Source organism: Rhinolophus sinicus, linkage group LG06 (assembly GCF_036562045.2).
Source record: "Rhinolophus sinicus isolate RSC01 linkage group LG06, ASM3656204v1, whole genome shotgun sequence".
Classification (NCBI taxonomy): domain Eukaryota; kingdom Metazoa; phylum Chordata; class Mammalia; order Chiroptera; family Rhinolophidae; genus Rhinolophus; species Rhinolophus sinicus.
Genome location: NC_133756.1, coordinates 23,359,457 through 23,381,773, shown reverse-complemented (window position 1 = coordinate 23,381,773; position 22,317 = coordinate 23,359,457). Strand labels below are relative to the sequence as shown.

At 52.7% G+C, this 22,317-nt stretch overlaps 1 protein-coding gene across 1 annotated transcript; it reads left to right on the top strand.

The window, feature by feature from the left end:
- The first annotated feature begins 400 nt into the window (after positions 1 to 400).
- Positions 401 to 15,882, top strand: CDCP2 (CUB domain containing protein 2). Its single transcript, XM_019742879.2, has 7 exons — positions 401 to 504; positions 1,650 to 1,775; positions 4,104 to 4,451; positions 6,984 to 7,319; positions 8,300 to 8,653; positions 11,605 to 11,783; positions 14,512 to 15,882. Exons 2-7 carry the CDS (start codon positions 1,697 to 1,699, stop codon positions 14,836 to 14,838), a joined length of 1,623 nt encoding a protein of 540 aa, XP_019598438.2. The 5' UTR covers positions 401 to 504; positions 1,650 to 1,696; the 3' UTR covers positions 14,839 to 15,882.
- Positions 15,883 to 22,317: the final 6,435 nt, after the last annotated feature.

Sequence of the window (22,317 nt, the reverse complement as noted above, 5' to 3'; positions counted from 1 at the left end):
GACCTGTGTTTCCTGGGGTCTCCTTCCAACTAAACGACTTGCCCTCCATTCCTTGTCACAGAGACTTCCTGTGGAACAACTCAACCCAAGACAGTGGCTCAATCCCCTTGAGCTCCAGTGTCCTCCTGTGTAAGGTGGGGAGTCTAATATGTGCCCCTGAAATTGTGGGGACGCACCCCGTAATGTATGGGAGGCTCCTAGCACCATGCCCAGCGCATCGCAGCCCTGGGCAAGCTCCCTCCCTCTCTCTCACACACAGCGCTTGTTCAGTAAAAGCTCCCATCTCCTCAGACTGCCCAGGACAGCTGAACCTTTCTGTCCCTGCCAATCAAGCCCCATAGGTAAGCCGATGCCTCAGGCCTGACTATGCCTGATGCTCTTTGCTGAACACCTTCCAGGTGGCCTCCCATGCTGGCAGCGAAGGGATCCCTGGGGACCTCCTGACAAAAGGATGGGCCAGAGGCAACATGTGGTCTGGCAGATGGACGTCTGAGTTTCTCTGAGGTAAATAAAAATCATGCTGGCTCCTCTGCTCTGAGCCAGGCCCTGGCTAAGACTTGCCGTACATTATCTCATCTAAGGCTCCCAGCACACCGTCGGCTATGGCGTTACTCCTGTTTCACAGTGAGGAGGCTGGACCTCACAGAGGCTGGTGACTTTCCCAGGTTCCTGCAGCCTGGCCGTGAGGGGCAGAGCCAGGATTCAGGCCTTGTCGGTCAAACCAGAACCGGGCTCCTCACTGGAAGGCAGAAATGTGCCCCATTCACCTCGGATGCCCCGTGCCTGGTGCAGGCTCTGAGCAGAGGAGCTTAGGAAATGAGCGTTGGGCTGAACTGAACCAAATAAGTCTCCTAAAGGAAATAGATTTTATTTGCTGCTGGACACACAGCCCTGGAGGGCATTGCTTCAGCCTAGCTCCTAGCACAGGGCCTGGCACATGTGGAAGTTCAAGCAAGGTTTGGGGATCAGGAAAGGAGTGAACATTTAATATTCTTGGCCAGAATTTACACTGTGGTTCTGATCCATGATTGAAGTAAGAGTTGAGCAATAGGATCCCCATTCTGTTATTCCTGCTGTATTCTTCCATGAAAAAGGCTTTTCCTTCATTAGCTGTCCACTGCAATGTCCTTTGCGCACCTTCTAAGCTAATCGAAGCATGTCTGAAGGATGTTTCTCTTACTTGTCCCATTAATTAGAGGCTTCTTTCAGCTCCCCCATGGGTGAGGGTGAGAAGAACCTGTAGCAAGCACTGATTATGTACTTTAGCATATGTTTTCACATTTCATTTCCACAATAGCCCAGAGCTGAATGGCCCCATTGGACAGATGAGTAAAACTGAGACTCAGAGGAGTTAGATGACTTTTTGGAGGCTGACTTGGGATGGATTCCCGATCTACCTAGCCTCCAAACTCATGCCTTTTCTCCATCACCAAATTCCCTTCCAGCGCCAGCTTGCTTCCTTTCCTGATGCAGTGTGGCCAGTGCAGATGTCAGAACGTGTAAACCTGGTGACACTAGATCTGTCACCTTAGGGTGGAGTGAAGGAAGAACCTGGGGATCAGCTTACTAATTCAAGGAGCCAATGAATTATTCACACCACCATTAACTTGGAGGCCCTTTCAGCCTTACCTGTCTTTCCCCTGCTGCAGACCCTCAGATCCTGGCCTGCTTAGAGCTGGGGACCCCCAGTGAGGAGATGCTGGCACAGCTGAGGTTCTGTCTGCTGCTGGCAGTGGCACTACTGGGCCCAGGCCCCAGGGCCCAAGCCATGAAAGGTAGGAACTCTTGGGGACAGGCAGGAACCAGGAGGAGGGGGAGAAGAATGGGCAGGCAGCAGCCAGGGTCTCAGGAGGTTTCTATGTGGCAGGCCAGAAAGCAGGAAGCCCTTTTGGAGTAGTTGGTTGAGTCAAGGATAGATTTGTTTCTGAGATGGGAGAAGACAGTATTTACTAAGTGCCTGCCATGTGCTGGATGCTTTACATACATGATTGCATTTAAACTTTACAACTTTAAGATGGGTATTAGTGTCCCGTTTTACAGATGGGGAAACTGAGGGCAAGAGAGATTAAGTAACCTGTCCAAGGCTGCATGGTTACCAAGGGCAAAGGGAATGGCTCAGAGAACTATTACAGGTTTGTTGTTGGCAGGAGTCTTTATTCTGCTGAGAGCCTGCTGTACTTCCCTGCTGCCAGCCAACTGAAATCAAAGTTCCTTTTTATGGCATTCAGTGCCCTCAGAGCATTGGCTCTGATTTCTATACAGTATCCACCCTCAGTTCCCTATGTCTCGTGGGCATCCCATGTTTTGTCAGAGCGTCACACCCCCTTCTGGAGATTCATCACCCCCAGGGCTTTCACCCGCTGGCCTTTCTGCTTGAAAGGTTCCTTTTCTCTTTTTCCACATCTGGCTCATCTGTTAAGTTCAGGTCAAACACCGCCTCCTCAGAAAGCCTTCCGTGTCCCTTCATCAGCCTCAGGCTCACTCCGTGGAGCTCCCAGAACCCATCTGGCACCCTGGTCCCAGGCCATTTTGTGTTGCTCCAACCCCCCGAGTGTTATGTGCCTGTCTGTGAAGTGAGGGCAGTATCATTTCACCTGTCTTCCAGAGGCACACAGGTAGTGTGCTCTCAGCAAACAGCCATCAATGTCTCATTTTCCTGTGGGCTCAAGGGGGGCTCAGGAAGGAAATGTAACTTGCCCGTCACCTAGTTAGTGGCACAGATGGGCTGGGCACCCAGGCGTCCAGCTCCGTGCCTCGGTGGTGGAAGGAGCTAGCTCTTCCCGTTTTCCAACCACCAGGGTTTCAGTGGCCTTGGGGTGACCCTGCGGGCCAGGGAGCCTGGCTCAGTCCTGGAGGACAAGGCCTCCACTTGTGGTGGCACCTGGGGCCTCCTGTCCCGTGGGCATGGCTAGGGGAAGGACAGGGACAGGCACTGGACAGAGTGTCCCTCTGTCCTCCTGCCATAAAGGCACGAATCAGACACCGTTCCTGCCCCGGTCTGGCCCAGGGGCCAGGCAGGGAGTTGGTAATGTGAACTGGGTGTGCATTTGCAGCCGTTGCATGGCTTTATGTCATCAGTGCCACCAAGCAGGGGAAATGTCATTATCCCCACTTCGCAGATGCACAGTTGAGGCTCAGAAGGCTAAGTGATGGTGAGGCTGAGGCTTTGTTCATGCCATCTCCTCCCTCTAATCTTCCCAACTAACAAAACCTCCTCATTCCTCCTAGTCAAACTCAAATATCACCTCCTCTGTGACTCTTGTCCCTCCCCTCATAGTGCTGGCCCCAGCAAGACTGGCCTCCCTTCCTCTGGTCCCCAGGGCCCCTGTGTGACTGCAGCACCATCACATTGCTGGGCTTTGTCTCATTAGCCTGACTCCGAAACCCCACCCCCTGACTGTGAGCTCCCAGGGAGGGGCCCCGGGACAGGGCACTTGCTTGATGAGTGTGTCTTCTCTTGCAGGAACGTTGGTTAAGGGTATGTTTCAGGATCTTTTGGTTGTAAGCGACAGAAACCCAACCTGGATGTGTTGAAGCAAAAAGAGGAATGCATTGGCTCTGTAACCAGGGAGGCAGGATTATAGCTGAGCGAGGCTCAGGGATGCCCCTGGCCCGGGCATCTTGGCTTCAGGGTCAGTTCCACTTTTCTCATGGTTTTTGACATCTGCTGACAAACTCTTAATTGAACATGGTCCCGCCCACCCAATACTTGCTATCTCCTTTTCCTGCTTTATTTTTCTCTATAGCACTTAACTCTGTTTAATATGCTCTGTGTTTTACTTATTGTGTTTATGTCTCTATTCCCCACCAGAATGTAAATTCCATGAGGGCAAGAATTTTTGTCTGTGTTGTTCCTGCTGTAACCCCTGCACCTAAAATAACGCCTAGTACTCAAACAACGTTTGTTGAATGACTAACAGAATGTCTGATAAGTATTTGAAGAATAAGTAAATACATGAACACATCCATGAACAAATGAACTGACTTAGGACCGTGAATGGCCTCATGCTCTTTCGTCCCGTCCCAAAGACCCACCTTTGTAGCTGCACCCACCCCCTAAGACCCCAGCACTGACTCTGAACCCTTCTTCTCTCTTGCCCCAGGTGTCAAATGTGGGGGTGTGCTCTCAGCACCTTCTGGAAACTTCTCCAGCCCCAACTTCCCTAGGCTCTACCCCTACAACACAGAGTGTCGCTGGCTGATTGTGGTGGCCGAGGGCTCGTCTGTGGTGCTCACCTTCCGTGCCTTTGACCTGGAATTCCATGACGCCTGCGGCTTCGACTTCCTGGAGATCTACAACGGGGTGTCAGGAGACAGGGGCAACCTGCTGGGGCGGTTCTGCGGCCAGGTGCCCCCACCATCCTTCACCTCCTCCTGGCATGTCATGTCTGTCGTCTTCCACTCAGACAAGCACGTGGCCAGCCGCGGCTTTTCTGCAGGCTACCAAAAAGGCAAGGGGCCTTGGCAGTGGAGAGAGTGGCCCTGGGGGAGAGGTGGGACGAGAGCAGGGAAGCTAAGCTGAGACTGGCAGGGGCTCAGCGCCTTAGCATGTAGGCTGCTCCATAACTTGATGACCCTCCTGTCGTAGCTCATGGGACCAAGGCAGCCTCCATTTGTAGTCTCAGTAATTGAGACTACACGCCCCACTTCTCCCTCCATTATTCCTGGGGGTCTCAGTGTGCTCAGGAACAAGGCCCCTCGTGCTCTTCTCTTCTTCTCTTTCTTATCTCGTGCCATGGCACCAGGACACAGGAGAGGATGCCAGGCTGCCATTGCTGCTGATGCCTCTGCAGCATCCCATCACTTCCTGGGCATGGGAACCCCCCACCCATGTCCTCCAGAGTGGAGGGGCACGAGGGTCTGTGTGGAACTGGTGACTCTCTCCTTCCCAAAGCCTTTCCTGAATTTGCCTCTTGTATCGTGCGTCCCTAACCGCTCCCTCCCTCCCTCAGCTAAGCTTGCAACCTGCCCTCCAGTCCTGTAAGGGAGGCGGAGGCCTTGCTCTCCTTGCCTTTCTCCTTCTCTCGTTCCTCCTGTCCTCAGGCTTCTCTGCATAGACGCAAACCTCCTGCCTTTTTCCAAGGCCAAAGCCAAAATCTTTATTCATGGCAACTCAAGCAATAGACAACCACTGAGGCTCCTGGTACACAGTGTCCACCGACAGTAACCGGGGCTCAGGTGGCGCACCAGTTCCCTCTGCCTTTAGAGGCATAGAATTGGAATTTTAGACCCTTAGATTTTAAGAATGTCAAGATAGCAAAGTCTATAAAAAAAAAAAGATATCAAAGTCTTGATACCATGGGCAGTGTGTTCCAACACGTTTGAGAACAGGAGTGCCCTACTATGAAATGGAACCTTATATTAATAATCCCTGGTCTATAAAACAGATAAAGACAACATTTTAGTGGTGTGCATTTATTTTGTAAGTTCATATTTTTAACATGTATTATTGTAAGCCATCATTGAAAACATACTCGTAAGTCAATATTGATGGCCTCCAGTAAGTTACATGTTTACACGAAGACATGTGACTGTGGACGCTGCCTTTCACTGCATTAAAACATAGGTTGATTACGGCATACGAATGAAATTTGCACCAGATGCCATGCCTGCAGATGGGAGCCCCAGAGGGCCACTGTGGACCCCTGGAGCACAGTTTGAAAGGCTTGACTAAGAGTGTTAGCCTTGGAAGGGATCTCACAGACTGTCAAAACCTGCCTTCCCATTTCACAAACAATCTGAGACCAGAGAGAACATGTGCCTTCCCAAGATCACACAGCTCAGAGGGGAAACACTGGGACAAGAAGTCAAGTCCTTAGCCGCCCGGCACAGTGCTCCATTCACAAAGCCATGACGTGGGGTGAGAGATTCTGGAGTTGCACAAAATACATCTGAGTGTGCCCCTCCCAGCTCCTGGCCCCCAGCTAGTCATGGCATTCATTATCACTAACCTCGTGGTTTTATTGGCTAAACTAGATTCCGCCGGGGTTTCACCAGCATCTTCTCAGATTCTGCACGAGTCTGAGGCCGGTGGATCAGGCTGGGCAGGTTTTATGATTTCTAATATTCCCATGAGGCTCAGAGAGGTTGGTTTACTTGCCCAGGGTCACACAGCTAACATTAGGCAGAGTTGGGAGACACCTGCCTCAGACCTCAAGCCCATCTCTACTTCATTAGATCCTCTCTCTAAGCCTCATTTTCTCATCTGTTAGAGAGATTTAATAACATTTCTGAACTCAGGCCCCTCAGTCTCTGTACCCCACTGGCCTGGTAGGAGTAGACAGTGAGTCTAGCAAGGTCAGTGCATAGGCTGTGCAGTTAGTCAAACCCTATTGTCCATGTCACCAGTCAGGTGACCTGCTGTCGGGGCCCTACCCACGTCCCTTGGAACTTGCCACTTGAATGGCTCCTGCCAACCTCCTCATTGTTTTGCTTGAGGGCTTTTCCTGAAGTCTGTGGGTCATGTCTATGCCCAGCAGCCCTCAGCTTGGACTCTCGGGAGTCGGTGTATGAATACCCCAGCTACCTTACTCTCAGGTGACATAACCGTGAGGTATGTGCTTTCCGCCATTTCCCAGAGTTCCCCGACAGGGCTCAGCAGCTGACCTGACAATGCCCTGTAGTGGCCATCTCCCTTTCCCTGCCTATTCTTGGCCATCACTCCCTCACTGCCCATATGGGGTCCCCTGTGCTCAAATCCTTGTCTCAGGGTCTTGTCTGGGTGAACCCAAACTCACACAGGTAAGTTACTTCACTTTTCTGTGCCTCCATTTTCTCCCTTGTAAAATGGGAAAAACCACTGCACACCCCTCATAGGGTTATGGTGACAGTTTCAAAGATGGCTTCGGTGCTAAACGCCAGGGCTGTGCCTGCCCCTTAACAGTGCACAGTGGGTGGTGTTGAGGGTCCCGTGAAACACCTGTGGAGGAGGCTGGGGAGCCACGGGGAGGGAGAAAGGTCAATCCAAGCGGGCTCTCTTGCAGATGTGTGTGGTGGTGTCCTGACGGGCCTGTCGGGGGTCCTTACCAGTCCCGAGTACCCCAACAACTACCCCAACAACGTGGAGTGCCGCTGGGTGATCCAGGCCATGGGCCCCGCCGCCATCAAGCTGGCTTTCATGGACTTCCAGGTGGAGGCCAGTGAGACGTGTACCTACGACTACGTGGCCGTGCATGGGGGACGTGGCCCCCCCCATGGGCAGCACTACTGTGGCAGCACCAGGCCCCCCACCCTGGTGTCCCTGGGCCACGAGCTGCAGGTGGTCTTCAAGTCTGACTTCAACATCGGAGGCCGGGGCTTCAAGGCCTACTACTTCTCAGGTGGGGGGGGTCGGGGGATGCACCCCAGGCCCCTGTGCGTGCTGGGCTCCTGCCTCCCCAGTATGCTTGTGGGGAGAGAGGGTCACACTTCCTGCCTCTGGGTTTTGTGCTTCCTGTGCTTTCTCTGCCTGGAATGCTCTAGCACACCCTTCCCTGCCTGGCCAACATCACCTCCTCTGTGAAGACTTCCTGATTCACTCAGGATGAATCCCTTTCTTCAACTCCTTACAGAAGGTTTTTTTTCACAGCAATGATCTAACACGTCACGTCTGTATGTGGTTTGCATGTTGATCTCCCCTGCCTGACTGTAGTTCCGATGGGCTTATCTTTGTACCTGCCACATAGTAGGTCTTTAATGACTGTTTGTACAAGAGAATGAATGATCCCTTGGGGCATTCACCATCTATAGGAGGAGATGGAAAAGGAAACAGACAGTGACAACTCATATGTAGCAGTAAGAATCAGGAATGACATCCTGGAGGAACAGAGAATTAGGCAGTGCTTTGAAGGAGTTAGCCTGAGGCAAGGAAGGGAAGGGTGTTCTAAGTGGGATCAGCATGTGCAAAGTGTAGAAGACAGAGAGGGTATGTCATACTAGGAGATGTTTGGTGAAGCTGGAAGGTAAAGGTGGTTGAGGGTCAATGAGGGACCCTGAATGAGGGACCCCCAATGAAGGACAATGAATCACGTCAAGTCCAAGTGTGGACTCAACCCTAAGGACAGGTATTAGGTACTGTTATTGAATTTCTAACAGGGCCATCACTCGTGAAGGGGATTGCCAACTGGAAGGAGAGTCCCAGGTTTCAGCTAGTTTCAGTTTAAACAGGCTTTGGGATCAGTTGTCCGGTTTGCTGGCCATGGTGTCCACAACCTGCCAGCGTGGTTTTAGGACCCCTGTAGCGCCTGCTGCCCAAGCTGTAGCTGCAGAGGGTGACAGTTCCCACCCTTACCATTTGCTCCTCCCACCCGCTGTTCCCTAGGGGAATGCCAGGACGTATACACAGCTGTGCGGGGCAACTTCTCCAGCCCACAGTACCCCAGCTCCTACCCCAACAATATCCGATGCCACTGGACCATCCGCCTGCCTCCTGGCTACAGGGTCAAGGTGTTCTTCCTGGACCTGGAGCTGGAAGGGCCCAACAGCCTGACCAAGACCTGTGATTTCGACCATCTGGCAGCCTTTGATGGGGCCAGCGAGGAGGCGCCCCTGCTGGGGAATTGGTGTGGCCACCACTTGCCACCACCGGTCACCTCAAGCCACAACCAGCTCCTGCTCCTGCTGCACACGGACCGAAGCACCACCTACAGGGGCTTCTCTGTGGCTTACATTGGAGGTCAGCTGGGGTTGAGGGGGTGGGACGCTGGGGGGAGGGGGGAAGGCGAGGCAGGGGCCCCGGGTCTTTGTAGCTTCCTTCCTCTATCCCACCAACTTGTCCTGATCCTCATGAATGGTCTCCCCCAACCTCTTCCCGGGCCGCTCCACCATGGCTGACTCCTGCCCTGGGACCTTTAGTGCCACTTGTGGTCCTTGCTTAGTTCCACTCTTACAGGCTCCTACTTTTCCAGCTTCCAACTCCACGATCCCTAATCTCTCCCCATCTGGCCTCTTTTGTACTACGGTTGATCCTCTGTATCTAGGGGTAAGACACAAACTATATAGTAATACTGTTTATGGTAAATAATTGGTGTAACCACGGCAATGCCAAGCAGCCTTGCTTGTGTCAGTCAGAAATCCTGACTGACAGAGGCTTGAACAAATGGCCTCCTCTGTTTTCCTCACATAACAAGAAGTCTGGAGCTAGGCAGCTGCTCGGTTGGTTCAGGGACTCAACACGGTCCCAGCTGGTATCTCTGGGATTCTCTTGGTCTCATGGCTGCAAAATAGCTGTCATTGCTCCAGGCATCGTGTCCACGTTCAAGGCTGGAAGAGGGTAGGGAGGGTGCCAGCCACAAATGTCCTTTTATCAGGAAAGCAGAAGCATTTTCAGAAGCCCTGGACAGATTTCTTGGTCTCATTGGTTTGAACTTGGTCAGATGGACTTGCCTAACTGCAGAGGAGGCTGGGAGGTTGGTACTCAGCTGTTCCAGCCTCCAGAGTGCCAGTTCCATCTGCCAGCTGATAGTGTTCACCATCCCTGCCCTCCTCGTACCACCCTTCCCTGGGCCATGGATCCAGAAATGCCTGTGCTCTGGATCCATTTTGCCCTCTGCCTGACCAGCCTAAAGCTCTTTGTTGTGCAGGTATGAGAATGGAGGTACAGAGAGAGGAAAAGACTTCACTGCAGTCACATGGGCAGTGGCTGGCATAGCCAAGACTAGAACTCACTGCCTTCTGTGTGGCTGAGCAAACCCTGGGGAAAGGGCCGAGGGCTGAGCTCATAAAGACCAGGGCCACATCCAACTGCTGTGATTTACCGACCATCCATCGGGCTTATCTGTAAAAAGGGGTTGATGAATGCCCTAGACAGGCAGTCATTAAAATGAAATGAGGTGACAGGTCACAGCCTGGCTCTGAGGACATCCTTGCTGAAGGTGGATTTCTTTTTCTCACGTTTCTCAGGCCTGTTCTGCATTTGAAAGCTCTTTCCTCTCTCCTTACTTCACACACAAAAAGAGTTTGGGGTCCCAGAGATGGGGAAGGAAACAGCAGAGCTGCCAAGCTAGCAAGCTAGCAGCAGTGAAGTAATCTAAGCAGACCCACCCTCTCTGGACCTGTCAGTTCCATCCCTAAATTGTCGCTCTGTTAGAACAATCCCCTTCTTAGATTGCACTCCAGAGAGCCAGGTGCCACAGCTAGTTGGCAAGTCACTTTCTCTATGTGGTCTCAGTTTTTCCACCTGTAAAATGAGGACATTGGCTAAAGGAGCTTTAGAGTTCCTTTTGGCTCCCATAGACTTATTTCTAGGCCTAGATCCCCTCCCAGCTCTGTGTGACCTCGGACAAGCCCCTTCTCCTTTTGGTGCCCCCAGAGACTGAGGGTGGGGCACCTCTAATCCTAGCTCCTGTTCAGGGGCAGGAGCCCCCACTCCCACCCCACCTCCCTTCCCAGTCCCTGTGGGAACCCAGGGTCAGACGGGGGCACTTATGCTGGGCGAGGTGCCAGATGTGGCCCAGGCTGCAGGAGGCCTGCTGGCTGGAGGACAGCCTCAGCATCAATCAGGGTGACACACAGTTCAGCGCCACCAAGATCATTGTGGGAGACGGCGGGCCCATAAATCCCCAACTGTCCAGACACCAGAGGCTGAAATATGTCTGAGGCATTTCCTGAAGAGGGGTCGAGAGTTCCAGGCCTCTGCCTGCCAGCTCTTTCCTTTTCCTCCCACCGTTGACCCCTTCTTTTCCCCTATGCTCACCCTGCCCCAGCAAGTGCTGCCCCACACTCACATATGTGCAAGCACACACACATGCTTGCACTGACCCAGATACTTAGAGTCACACTGTCCTGGCCTGGAGGGTGCAGGGGGCCACCAGAGAGGGTAGAGAGACCAAGACCTCTGGAATCCTACAGACTCAGTGGTTAAAAGCCCAGCTCAACCACTGCAAACAACTTCAGCTTTCAGAGCTTCAGTTTCCAAAGCTGTAGAGTGGGTTTAGTTCCATCTACCTCATAGTATCATTGCAGGGAGAGAGTGAGGTTTCCTTTACCACCCTTTTCAAACCTCACCCCTCAACTTCCCCAACACCCACTCACCGTTCCCCCCACACTCTGCACTCCCTGTGTTTCTTCTTTGCCTGGTTTGCCTTCACACCGCTCTGACACTTAGGTATATTTTGCATACTTATTGCCCCCTCACTCAGCTACAATGTAAACTCCAAGAGGGCAAGAATTTCTGGCTGGTTTCCCCCCCCCCCATTTCTGTATCTATGGTATTTAATCGCAGAATAGTGCCTGCACATAGTCGGCCATCAATACATATTTGTTACCTGATTGAATGAATTGCCTGGCACATGGCAAAGTAATCAAAGATAGTAGCTTTAATTATGATTAAGAACATTCATTCATTCATTCATTCATTCATTCATTCATTCATTCATGCATTCATTCAGCATCTACTGTACCTGCCAAGCTCTGTGCTGAGCTCACAGGACCCTGAGAAGCAGGCCTGGGGCCTGCCCTGGGCGGCTCATCATGTGATGGAGTTAAATGGAGTGATGCATGTAAAACATTCCCGTAGGACTGCCCTGGGCTCAGTTTTCCCATCCCCTGCTGTGGGTGGGGGTTCGAGGAGGGTGGGGGTCAGCTTGCCTGCCTCTAAGGCCTCCCGCGCCTCCCTCCTGTCCCCAGTTGTGCCCATGAACGTGAGCTGCTCCCGCACGGACTTCCAGATCCTGATGTCCACGCAGGCACTGGCCCCACTGGGGCGGACCCAGGTCTACCTGGGCAGCAGGCGTTGTGCTGCCCAGGAGGTCGGCAGCACCTTTCGGATCCAGGCCCGTTTTGACACCTGTGGCACTGAATCTCAGGTAGGGGCTGGGGGCGGAGGGCAAGCATGAGAAAGGGGCTCTGGCTCCTGCTGAGAGACACCTGCCATTCTTGAGCATTCAGCTTCTCTTCCTCACTCTGGCAACTGCACAAGCCTGCGTGCAGGACTCAGCCCCTCTTGGCTTTACCTCAACAGACTTGCTCAGTGTAGACACAACAAATAAAGGAGACAGAGAAAGGGGTCCAGCTGCACAACCCCCAGACTCCTAGCGCAGGCTCCTCCCACGAGGCTCTGTGGGCTGACCATCCCCAAGGCCTTCCCGCTGTTCCCCCCCTTTCTCCCTGGAGCTTCCCGGGGCAACCCAGGCCTCACCCCTTTAACATGCAGGGCTGTGTGAGCCCAGCTGCCTCCTGCCCACTGCTTCCCCAGCCTGCGATCCACTTCTTCCCTGGGCTCCGCAAAACAAAAGGTCCCTTCAGGTAACAGGATCCACCTTTCTCCAAAGGCAGCGAGGCTTGCAAATCAATTTTTTCTACTATCCTTGTGTTTTGGAGGCCTTGAACCCAAGCTTGGCCCCTCAGAGTCTCTGGACAGTGGCCCAGGCACCTTGGATGTTTGTACACTTAGGGACAGCTCAGGCAGGAGAAACAGGGAGAAGGAACTGTGGCTTCTACGGGGCCATCCCCCCAGCCTTGGTATCTGGGCACTTGCCAGACGGGCTTGGCAGAAGGAATTCTTTCCAGCAAACTTGACTCCCTTACCCCCCAGCATTAGCTGAATATGCGTCTGGCCCCTCCGGTCCACCCCTCTGCTCCCCCGGCCTCTGGGCAGCCACTGTCCTTTTGACCTGACAGGAGGAGAAATGGGGGTCAGTCTTGGCTGCCAAGTTATCTGCCCTCACCCCTACTCCATGCCCTAAATCCCCCAGGGATTTTCTTTGGGGCAGAACCACGTTGCACAGAGTCATGAAATGATGAAGGCTGGGAGTCCCAGAAGCAGGGGATCTTGAAATCTAGAAGGAAGGACTTGTAGACACTCAGTCTCAGAGTCACGGAACCACCACCAGAACTTGGGACCATGGAATCACAGGACCTTGGAGTCAATGTTATAGAAACATGAAAGCTGAGGACCTTAGCCTCACAGATTCTTAGCGCAGCCCTGAAAAGCCTAGACCTACGAGGACCAGTCTGCCCTGAGTTGCTTTCAAAGATGCACAGCTCAGATGGTCAAAAGCCTTTCTGTGCATCTCTTAAAAAAACAGCGCAGACTTGATTTCATAACTGTAACTAGCACTTCACCTTGTGTGGCCTTTCTTTCTCCCTCAAGCCTCTCATTCATCAAAAACTTTCCACCACCCCCATTTTATGATTTTTTTCTCCTTTCTTTATTATGTAGATTCACTTCCGCTCTTTCACCGGTTCCCCTTCCATTCTCAGGTTCTGTCTTTCTTTTTCCAGTGTCCCAATTCTGTATCACAAAACTCCAGTTTGCCAGCCCTCCTGAGAGATGGCACACAGGCTGAGGGCACGAATGCAGTTCATTGGGACTGGACTCAGAGGCTTTTGTAAGCCTAGAGTTGGGAGACACCCTCGAGGTCACGTGGTCCACAAAACTCCAGATTTGTGACTCCCCTTCACACCCTTCTCCAAAGTGTCCAGTGAAAGCCGCCTCCTGTTGCTCGTGCTTGCTCACTGTGTTTTAGGTAGCTTTGATTTGTAGAAGCCTCATCTCAGAAGTGCCACCACTGGGCAGGGGCAGTTGGGCAGCCTGAGGAGTGTGGTGGCTGCTGCAGATTTGGGGTGGGTGGAGACAGTAGCCTGCATCATTGCAGCCCCGGCTCCAGACCACACCAGGCTGCCCATCCAGTACTATACCCAGTCCTCGGCCCAAGCACCCCACCTTCTCAAGGCAACTTGATTCCTGCCTCTCTCATCTGGGGGTGGGGAGGGCAGCAGTATGCCAAGCCCTCACATCTCATTCCTCAATGGCTCTTCGCACCCTCAAGGTGGTGTCACGCTGGTGACCAGGGACCCAACAGCAGGGACACACAATTGCTGCAGACATAATTGGGGGAAAAGTTTCCAGAAGGAAAGGCACATAACACCAGGGACAGAGCTTCTATCCGGGGGGCAGAAGACTTGGCTTCCCGACCTTGCTCTGGGCATTATTGCCTTGGCTGGGCCTCAGTAGTCACATCTGTAAATTGCCAATGAAAGGAGAATGAACTAGATGCCCTGAAAGTCCCCTATGGTTTGATGTTGTTTGGTGTGAGTGAGGCGCTAAGAGCACAGTTAAGATTTGGAAAGATCTGGGTGACAATATGTTTCCTGTCACTTGTGTGACAGGACCTCAGACGAGATTAAACCACTGGGCCTCAGTCTCCTCATCTGTGAAAAGGGGATATTAATAGTACCAATAAGAGAGGGTTGTTGTCAGCATTAAATGAGATAATACACTTAAAATACAGAACCTGGAGCGGGGCAAATGTCCCTGCGGTTACTGTTACTATCTGTCACAGACCCCGCCTGCTTGAAGCAAGCAAACATTGACCCATCGAAGCTGATATTGTCCTTTCAGACACCCTCATAGTGCCCCTTGTACAGACGGGGACACTGAGATGCCATGTGGGATGGGGGTCAGTGGCCAAGCTGGAACTAGAACCCAGGCTTCTGGGTCCTGCCCTCTTGGTACTGAGTCCCCATATATGTAGGGGGACAGGGTCAGCTCTGGCCCTTTCAGATGTGAGCCAGCGCCCGTGACCCCCACAGAGAAGGAACAACACTTCGGTGATTGTCAGCGTGCTGTACGTCGACTTCTCGGCTGGCGGGCAGGAGGACATCCACGAGTACGAGGTCCGCTGTGAGCCGCGGCGCAAGGAGGCTTCTGTGCACCTGCTGTCCGGCTCTGACTGGCTTGGGCCCTATGCTGCCACGGTGGAGCACCTGCAGGAAGCACCACCTGGGGACGAGGCGGAGGCACTGGAGGGCCCTGTGGTCACGGTCGCCCAGGACACCAGTGACATTGTCTTCCTGGGCCTTTGCATCCTGGCCGGAGCCCTCATGGTCACTGCCATCGTGGTCCTGATGCTGCTGTGAGCAGGAGCAGGCAGGGCAGGGGCCTGGCGTCTGGCATCCCTGGGAGGCAGCTGGGACTCTATAACAGGGGCAGGACCAGGCCTTGTTGGTTTGTTGGTAACCATGGCCGAGTCATTGTCCCTTGCTGAGCCTCAGCTTCCTAGGGACCGTCACTCTGCGTATGTCACAGGGCTGGTGTGAGGCTTAGAGAAGAGCATGAATGGATAAGAGCTTTGTAAACTATAGCATGCCATGTATGTGTGTGCAATTGTTATTAATTTTAAAGCTATAAAAGAACTGTGTGTGTTACTGTTACTCGTGACAGAGTGGGTAAACCTGACTCGTCTAACTTGAAACAGTGCTTCTCCAGCTGAGGTACAAATAAGGGCACCTCTTATTCTTCCAACTTATTGCTCATCCCGAGCCTTCATTAGCAGGAAGCTGAGTATCCATCCAGGAGCCTCCATTTTCCTGAATGGACCCAAGAACCCTGAGGACTTCGGGGTGCTGTCGTTTCAGGCCTCGCCACATGGTGTCGCTGTTGGAGACCGGTTGTGTGCGTCCTGGTGCCGGCCCGTTCACCCAGGTGGCGGTGCCCTGCTGGGTCAGACCCTGTAAGCCATGGGCAGACCCACACTGTGCTCGGTCGTGAGGCTGGGGGCAGAGGACTGGGGTCTCTTTCAGGTTGGAGCTTTTCCTTAAGTATCTTTTGATACTTGACTGCAAAGCTGATTGAAGTTCCATGTGTTTCTGTCCTTACCGCTGATGTTGAACTTAGACCAGCAGCGCACCGTTCCCCTTCAGACGGGTTCTCTATGGAGGCCTCCGGACCTTCTCCTGCCATTGAGTTTCACTCAGAGCTACTCCAGTTCACCCCAACGTCTAAGTTCCCATCACAGGGGACGGGCTGGGTTCCCAGTGCTGCCCTGTGACAAGACCTCTGGCATCTTTCTGCGATTGGTCCATCCCTCCCAAGACCCCTACATACCAAGAAGTGGAGCAATTTTGTTAATGAAAAATAAACAAAAGATGCACTTCTAATGCACCCTGTTCTCCTGCTCACTTGGGTGTTTGCATAATGAATCACTCAAGTGAGTCCTTTCACAATAACAGAAATCTCCACATTGACCATGCTGACCGCTAGCATCACTTTTAAAAATTGTAGCCCAATTACAGTTCCTTCAGCAATTCAAGAAATAGTCACTGGTGTTCAGCTTGTGCCTGTTGTTGTGACAGGCTCCAGGCACACAGCAGTCAACATATGTCAGAGAAAGCCCCGCCTTCAAGGTGCTCATAGTCAGGGTGGGGAGGGAAGGTGTACTGGTAACTTGAGGAGAAAAGAACTGGAGAGAAGAGAGCCAACAAAGTAAGAAGTGAATTAAGCAAGTGAATTAAAAAGAGTTGCCTGGACATTAGGCGAACTGGGTTCAAGTCCAGTCTCTTACTATTCACTGTGTGAGCCTGGGCAAGTCACTTTGATTCTATGAGCCTTGATATCTCCACCTGTAAAATGGGACCACCGTTTATAGTTTGCTGTGAGGATGTAGCAACATGGTGAGTTAAGGTGATCTGTTCGGTAATGAATGTGATAACAGTAGAGTCTTGACTTCTATCCTGGGGTGTTTGAAGCAGAGACCCCTTCCTTTTTCTCTCCCACCCACCTTCTCACTCTCAGACTCTTCTCGACACTGAGTGAGTCTACCTTCCCCAGTCTGCAATGTGAGCACCTCACAAACCACCTGGGTCTCAGTTTCCCGGTATAGGCAGGACTGGACACACCAGATACTCTCTGAGGGTGCCCCCCAATTTATGCCCTCTAGGACCCATGGGTGGGCTGGGGGGGTACAGGTAGGACCTGGGGCAGGTGGACCCAAGCTGGCCTTGTTCTTGTCAGCTTATCAGGGTGGGAGAGCCAATAGCCCAGCCTATGCGAAGGCTAATTCTCAAAGCTGAGTATGTGTGTGTGTATGTGGACATGCACACATGTGGGAAAGTTGGGGGCCTCTACTCTCAGCAGCTGATCTTCAGGGGCCACTGCACAGAGGCCAGATCTCAGGCTGTATGGCCAGACCATGTCAGCTTTAAGCGAGACCACCAATATCACTGCCAGCACCATCACTGTCATAGCTACCATGTTCTAAGCACTGACTACATAGCAGGTGTGTAAGATGTGTTATCTCACTTAAGCCACCTCGTGAGGCAGATGTATTGCTCCCATTTTAAAGATGAGAAAACTGAGGTTTGGGGAGGGAAAGTGCCCGTCACATGGCTATAAAATGTTGAAGCTAGGCTGAGAAGAGAGAGTTCTTTCCTGAGCTGGGTGGGGCTGTGCAGCGAACTGGGGCTTCGTGGGACTCCAGGCCAGTGCTCTTAAACATTAGGGCTGTGTCTGGTTGGGAAAGGACTGGAATGACCAAGAGGGAGAGGATGGTTTTATCTTTATGAACGTGCCCAGGTACTGCCATTCCCAGCCCTCTGGGCGGCCAGCATGTTGATTATCCTGCATGAGCTGCAGGAAATGACAGTCTTTATGACAGCACAGTATCTACTAGAAATGAAAGGGCTGAAATGATAGCCATTAGCTAACACGCCCTGGTCCTGGAAGAGTGTCAGGGCAAAGCAAGCATAGCACAGCTTTCCTGCTCACCTACCAATTTCCCTTTTTCAGAGTGGGGGGCTGTGGAAAGAGCCGTGCTTCAACCCCAGATCTCTCCCCATTGGCTGTGTGGCCTTGGACGTGCCTAGCTGGGAGTTTTGTGTCCTCCTGCCAGCCTGTGCCTGCAGGGCCAACGTGACGGATGAGGAAGGCCTTGGCAAATGACGTGCTGGCCCTAGGAAAACACTTTCTGGGCTGCGTGTCAGGCAGACCTGGGTTCATTTCCAGTTCTTCCCCTGACTCTGTGTGCCTTTGGATGGGTTGCTTAACCTCTCCGAGCTTCAGTTTCTTTCCATGTGAAATAGGGGTAGACAGACCCTCCTCACAAGGCCTCCACCTGGATGATTCGGAAAGTGGCTGGCTGGCAGGCCAGGCCAGGCAAAGGCTTCCTGGAGGAGTCCTCAAATCCCAGACCTGGAAGGGGCCTGACAGGGAAGCAAGTCTCCCCCCCTCACCCACGAGTCTTCCCGCATGCAGTCTGCCCAACCTCCATGCTTCTCCGCTGTTCTTCAGGAGACCAGGGTCGTTCCCACTCCCATCTTTCTATCTCCTGGTCTCTGTGTGTGGAATGTCCAGAGTATCGCCTGACCTGGCTCCTTCACATTCTTCTCTGCCCAACGGCCCCCTGACCACGTATCATTACACCCCACACCTGTCATTTTGCTCCCCTTGGCCTTGCTTTATTTCTGTCATAGAACATATCACCATCTGAAATGGTGTGAGGGGTGTGTTTGCTTTTGTTCCTTCATGCCCGCTGCCCTCACTGCGGTGCCAGCTCCAGGAAGGCGGTCTTCTCCTTGTCCATCCCTGCCAGAACCTGGCATGGCCTTCAGTGAGTACCACGGATGACTGAGTGAGCAAACCAGTGACTGAATCGATGAATTCGACGCAATTCTATTCATTCACCCCCACGTGTGTGGTAGTATTGGTACTTTGGTGCAAGGAGTCAAGGACATTTCTCCGGTGTCTTCTCTGGGCCTCCTTCTTCACAGAGGTGCAGATGGGCTCAGACATGGCCCCTCCCTCTGGGGGCGAAGAGCCGGTTCAAAGGCACACAGCGCTCGAAGAGACTGGGTCACCGGAGGTGGGCAAGAACCAGCAGATGGCCCACTGAAGTCAGGAATGTGAAGTGAGTTTAATAAAGGGGCTATTTACAAAGGTGCAGGGGAACCACAGGGGAGAATGCAGAAGTTGGGGGTAGTGACAGTGGGTCCTCACCATTCTCAGGCCTGAAGCGTGAGGAGACTTGCGCTCTGGGGAGGAACGCAGCCAGCCAGGGGACCCCTCGCTCTCCTCCTGCCCTCCAGTCTCCAGTCTCTCACTGGCCTAACCCAGAGAAATGCAGTCCATGTGGGTCGGTCTCCCCAGGACAAGGAGCAGGGTCGAGAAGAATGACGGGATCTGGAGGTAGAAATGGAGACTAGCACAAAAATAAACAAAGCGCTTTCCTCTCAACGGCCTGGGAAACAAGACTGGGTTAAAATTACTGACTCAACGTGTGTAAGTGTTAGAGGAGCCCAGAGGGCCAATTCGTGCTGCCAGGAGGCTTACCAGGTAGAGGAGGGGGAATGGCATGAGCTAAGCGAAGAGGCTTGAAGGAGTATGTCATGACAAGGAGACAGAGAAAGTGCTATGGTGGGGAGGGCTTGGGAGGTATGTTGGAATGAACTTAGAAAGGCAGGCTGGGAAGTTATTATTTAGGTCACCTGGATAACACCAGCTGCTTTTCTGAGAATGACGGAAGCAGCCCTTGTGTCCTTGGCTTCAGAATGAAGGTACCCACTGGACCAAGAGGGTCACATGATTACTCTTTTCTGCCAATGATGTCTTCTGGGACACAACCCCCATGTGGAAAGGCCCTTGATCTGTCAGCACCACACCCCACTGTTTGGGAGTAAACCAGCTTAACCCAGCGAGCAGAGCCCTGGGTTCTGGATCTAGCTCCTCCTGGCAAAGTAACCTTGGTCTGTCAATCCACCAATTCTCTGGGCCTCCTTCAGGAGGCACTTCCCCGCACCCACTGTGAGCCAGGACCTGGGCCAGGGTGCTGGAATCCAGAGAGGAATGGGGCACAGCTGGTGTCAGGACAGGAGCTGGGCTTGGGAGTGGCCTTCCTATCTTGGTTTTGCCACTAACTTTCCATAACTTCTCCAAGTCTCAGTTTCCTCATCTGTAAGTTGAGAATAAAAGTTGGAACATTTATTGAAATGTACTCAATACCAGGCATTTGTCTAGATTTTATTTTGCGTTTATTTTCTTCTTTAATTTTCTAAACAGTAACTATCATTATTCTCTCTAAGAAACAGTAGAGGTGGGATTCAAACCCAGGCAGTAGGTCTGTCTGCAGAGCCCAGACCTTACAGTAAAACAGGTGAGAGGAATTAATGAGAAAAACAGATAACAACCGTTAAGTTACATTTGTAGCTGTAACAAAATACATGTTAGACATGACTATTGAGCTCTTTGTGCCTGGTGTTGTTCTCAGAATCTAAGCACTTTCCATAAATTAGTTCATTTAATCCCTGTAGTAATGCTGTGAGGTGGGTATCAGTATGAGTCCCACTTCACAGATGAGGAAACTGAGCCACTGAGAAGCTGAGTAACTTGCTTGAGGTCACAGCTAACAGCTCCCAGGAACTGTTCTAGATACTTCATCTGTATTGGCTTGTTTAGGCCTCACAATAGAGGAGCTAAGGCACAGAGATGCATGTCTCACTCACAGTCACTGTGGGGACAGAGTCCCAGAGAGCAGTTTCCAGGCTCACGGCCTCACATGGAAAGGTGCTGGCTCGGGTAGTAGATGGCCATCAGCTGTGACTAGTTGGCCATCAGCTGGGGCTAGTTAGCCAATTAGCCACTAATATAATGGCCATGGCTACGCTAGCAAGTGTGGATTGCAGTTAGAAAGGGGTTGATTGGTTGGTTGGCAGAGAAGCCGACGGCAGGTTGCAGCTAGCAGGTGCGGATGGCGGATTGCGGATCGTGTGACTCCTGCTTCCTGTGTCTTGCCCGGCCGCCAGCAAGACTGAGGTGCAGCAAGACTGAGGTGCAGGTAAGATCCCTCGCTGGGGTACTGGCAGATGTTTACTTTTGTGTCTTGCCCAGCCGCCAGCGAGAATATAGTGGTATGACTCCCCTATCTGTGGCTCCGTGGGTGTTCCTTTTTGGCCTCGCCATGTCCTGCGTTCTTGTGCAGGGAGCAGGAGCTGAGTCCCTGCATGGCAGTCACATTCCTAATTAGTGGTGCAGCCAGGCCTCAAACCAGGTAGTCTGATTTCAGAGTCCCTGCTCCCACCCAGCGGCCGAGCTTGGGAAGTATTAACCAGTTCCGGTGTGAGGCTGTGAAATGGGTTCTGGGTTCCGACGAACAGCTGCCCCATTGCAGGTGCCTTGTCAGCTTGAGGCTGCTTCCAGTGGAGCCTTCTGGGAAGCTGTGGCCTCCCTGGCCTGCCTGTTCTGCTCACGCAGGCAGTGGAACACACAGTGCCTGAGTCAGGCCCAGCTGCCCTGGCCACGGAGCCTCAGGGCCTCCCAGGGCCCTCCCTGTTGCCCTCCAAAATCAACGATGCCCCCGGCTGGCCTCCCTCCTGGATCATCAGTGGGACTCACTGCCCTCTGCTGCTTCCTTCAAGCGCGCCCAGGGTCCAGGAGCATGGGCACATTTGAAGTCTGCTTGGCTACCTTAGTGCCCTGGCCCCACCTGAGCCTAGATCCCACTGCTGCCCATAGCATCCTTGCTGCAGCATTGGTGGTGGTGGTGGCTATATTGCAAAGAGCCCTGGATGCCATCTCCCTAAGAATCACTGGCATTAATGGGGACACAGTAGCAGTGGATCCTGCTACTGAGCCTCAAGGCATGCAGCTGCTTCACCCACTCTAATCCTCACAACCACCCCACTTTACAGATGAGAAAGCAGAGGCTCAGCCAGGCTGAAGGACTTACCAAAGACCACCCAACTGGTGAGTGGTAGCACAGAAACTTGAGCCCAGCTCCTTCCATGAAACCAAACCACATGGATTCTCCCAGATGGTCCCCTGCTCTTTGTGCCAAGAGGACCCTTCATGGGTATTCATTCATGACTCTGAGTGCCTGGCCCTGAACCAGTGGGTGTTGGGGAGACGGTGGCAATATCAGTGGTGTGGGTAGACCTGCTCATCAACCAACAGTAACACAAAGCAGGTCAGTACTGTGGCCAGAAGAATCAGGGAGGGCCCCCTGGAGGTGGTAATACCCAGGCAGATCCTGGGGGATGAGTAGACATTCAACAGGTCATTCAGAAGGAGAGAAGAAGGGGAGGAAGGACAGGCAGGGCCAGCTGGAGATTAGCGATTTGGGAGCCTCAAGGGAACCCCAAGTTCACCGGGTGTGACAGCACATAATGGGACAAGAGTGGAGGTTATGAGACCAGAAGGCAGGTAGGGACAGGGCCTGGCTGGCAAGAGACTTCCCACATAGCGGCCATGTCAGCTCTTGGTCCCCATTTGGTGTCCCCAGGCCTCCTCTGGGGTGTAAGGGGGTCCCCAAATCATAAATCCTTTGCACTGGCTTTAGGAGAGAAGGAGATTGCCCTAAGGTTGCCCAGAAAAGCCAACGGACAAAAGGGACACTCTGTCCCTGCAGTGCAATCTCACTACCCTGTCTCGTTCCTGGGGGCAGGGTGGTAAGTTTCTGCCTGATCACCATGGGGGGCAGTCAGGGCCCCCCACCCTCGGGATTCCCCTGGCAACTATGTTGACCAGGTCGGGCCCAAATCACAACATCACATAGGCCAGGGAGTTTCCCTGTCTTTGAAATCAAACACAAACAAACCCCAAACAGAAATTGCCCCACACCTGAGCTCCAG